At 34.7% G+C, this 993-nt stretch overlaps 1 protein-coding gene across 1 annotated transcript in view; it reads right to left on the reverse strand.

Moving 5' to 3' along the window:
- Window positions 1-42: 42 nt before the first annotated feature.
- ADGRG6 (adhesion G protein-coupled receptor G6) overlaps window positions 43-993 on the reverse strand; it is a 152,224-nt gene continuing 151,273 nt past the window's right edge. The window contains exon 24 of the mRNA XM_012655523.1: window positions 43-428. Coding sequence (XP_012510977.1) covers window positions 250-428 — 179 coding nt within the window. The 3' untranslated portion in view covers window positions 43-249. The remainder of the gene's footprint in view (window positions 429-993) is intronic.

Raw genomic sequence — 993 nt, forward strand, 5'->3', positions numbered from 1 at the left:
TGTCCTGTGGCTACTGAGTCATATCACTCTCAATACTGAAGTTTTAGTGATGATGGAAACTCCCCCATGGAAGAAATATACTGAAAAGATAAATTCTGAATTTCACAAAAGCCTTCTTAACAGAATACATTCTTCATATATATGCAGTTACCTAGGTAATAGCACATTTACATCTGCTAGTTGTAGTTTTCACAGCTTGCCGCTCTTCATGTTTCTGTAGACTGATTCCTTTTTCTTACACTAAAGACATTAAAACTTGGTGCTGTGGCTGAAGGTGTCTGACATAATAATATTTTTATAGAAGTTATCGGAATGAGCATTGCAATAACCTTTGACCTTATCAATGACCTGATGGACAGGGATGATTGATGTTTGCTCTCCATCAGCATGGGTCAGTTTTGACAAGGATTTGTCCATGGAAGCACTGTCTGCAAGAAATGATACAAGAAATTAGGCTGCAAGATGAGCTGGTGACATGCCTAAGGACCACCACACTATACACTCTGTTTTGCCCATTAACGAAGTACACAAAGGACATGGAACTCTAGTTCTTTCTTAGATTAGGTAATAGGCAGCACTAAAATTTCATGTTTGCATCTTCAAAGTACATTCCTAATAGTCACTGAATGTCAATTTGTCTTCTAGTAATTTGTATTGTGGTTTATTTTTTATAAGAAATATTCTTGTAAGTGGCATTTTTCAAAAAGCCAATGAATAAAATAATCAGAAAAGCACTTTAAAAATATATGTACCAAATGGCTCAGAAGAAGTACCAGATTATGTAATAAAGGAATTGAAATGTGCTGAAGTATTTATGGAAGAAATGATGTCTGAGATATGTTTTCCAAATAATATAGGGAGGGGAAAATGGGCTGGGGCACATGACTGGCTATAAGTCGGGTACAGGGGTTTCATTATAGTATCCTCTCTACTTTTTATATATGTTTGACTTTGTAATAATGAAAATTTTTATAAAACTAAAGAATTTTAGAG

The sequence above is a fragment of the Propithecus coquereli genome, unplaced genomic scaffold (genome assembly GCF_000956105.1).
Source record: "Propithecus coquereli isolate 6110/MARCELLA unplaced genomic scaffold, Pcoq_1.0 Scaffold48, whole genome shotgun sequence".
NCBI lineage: Eukaryota > Metazoa > Chordata > Mammalia > Primates > Indriidae > Propithecus > Propithecus coquereli.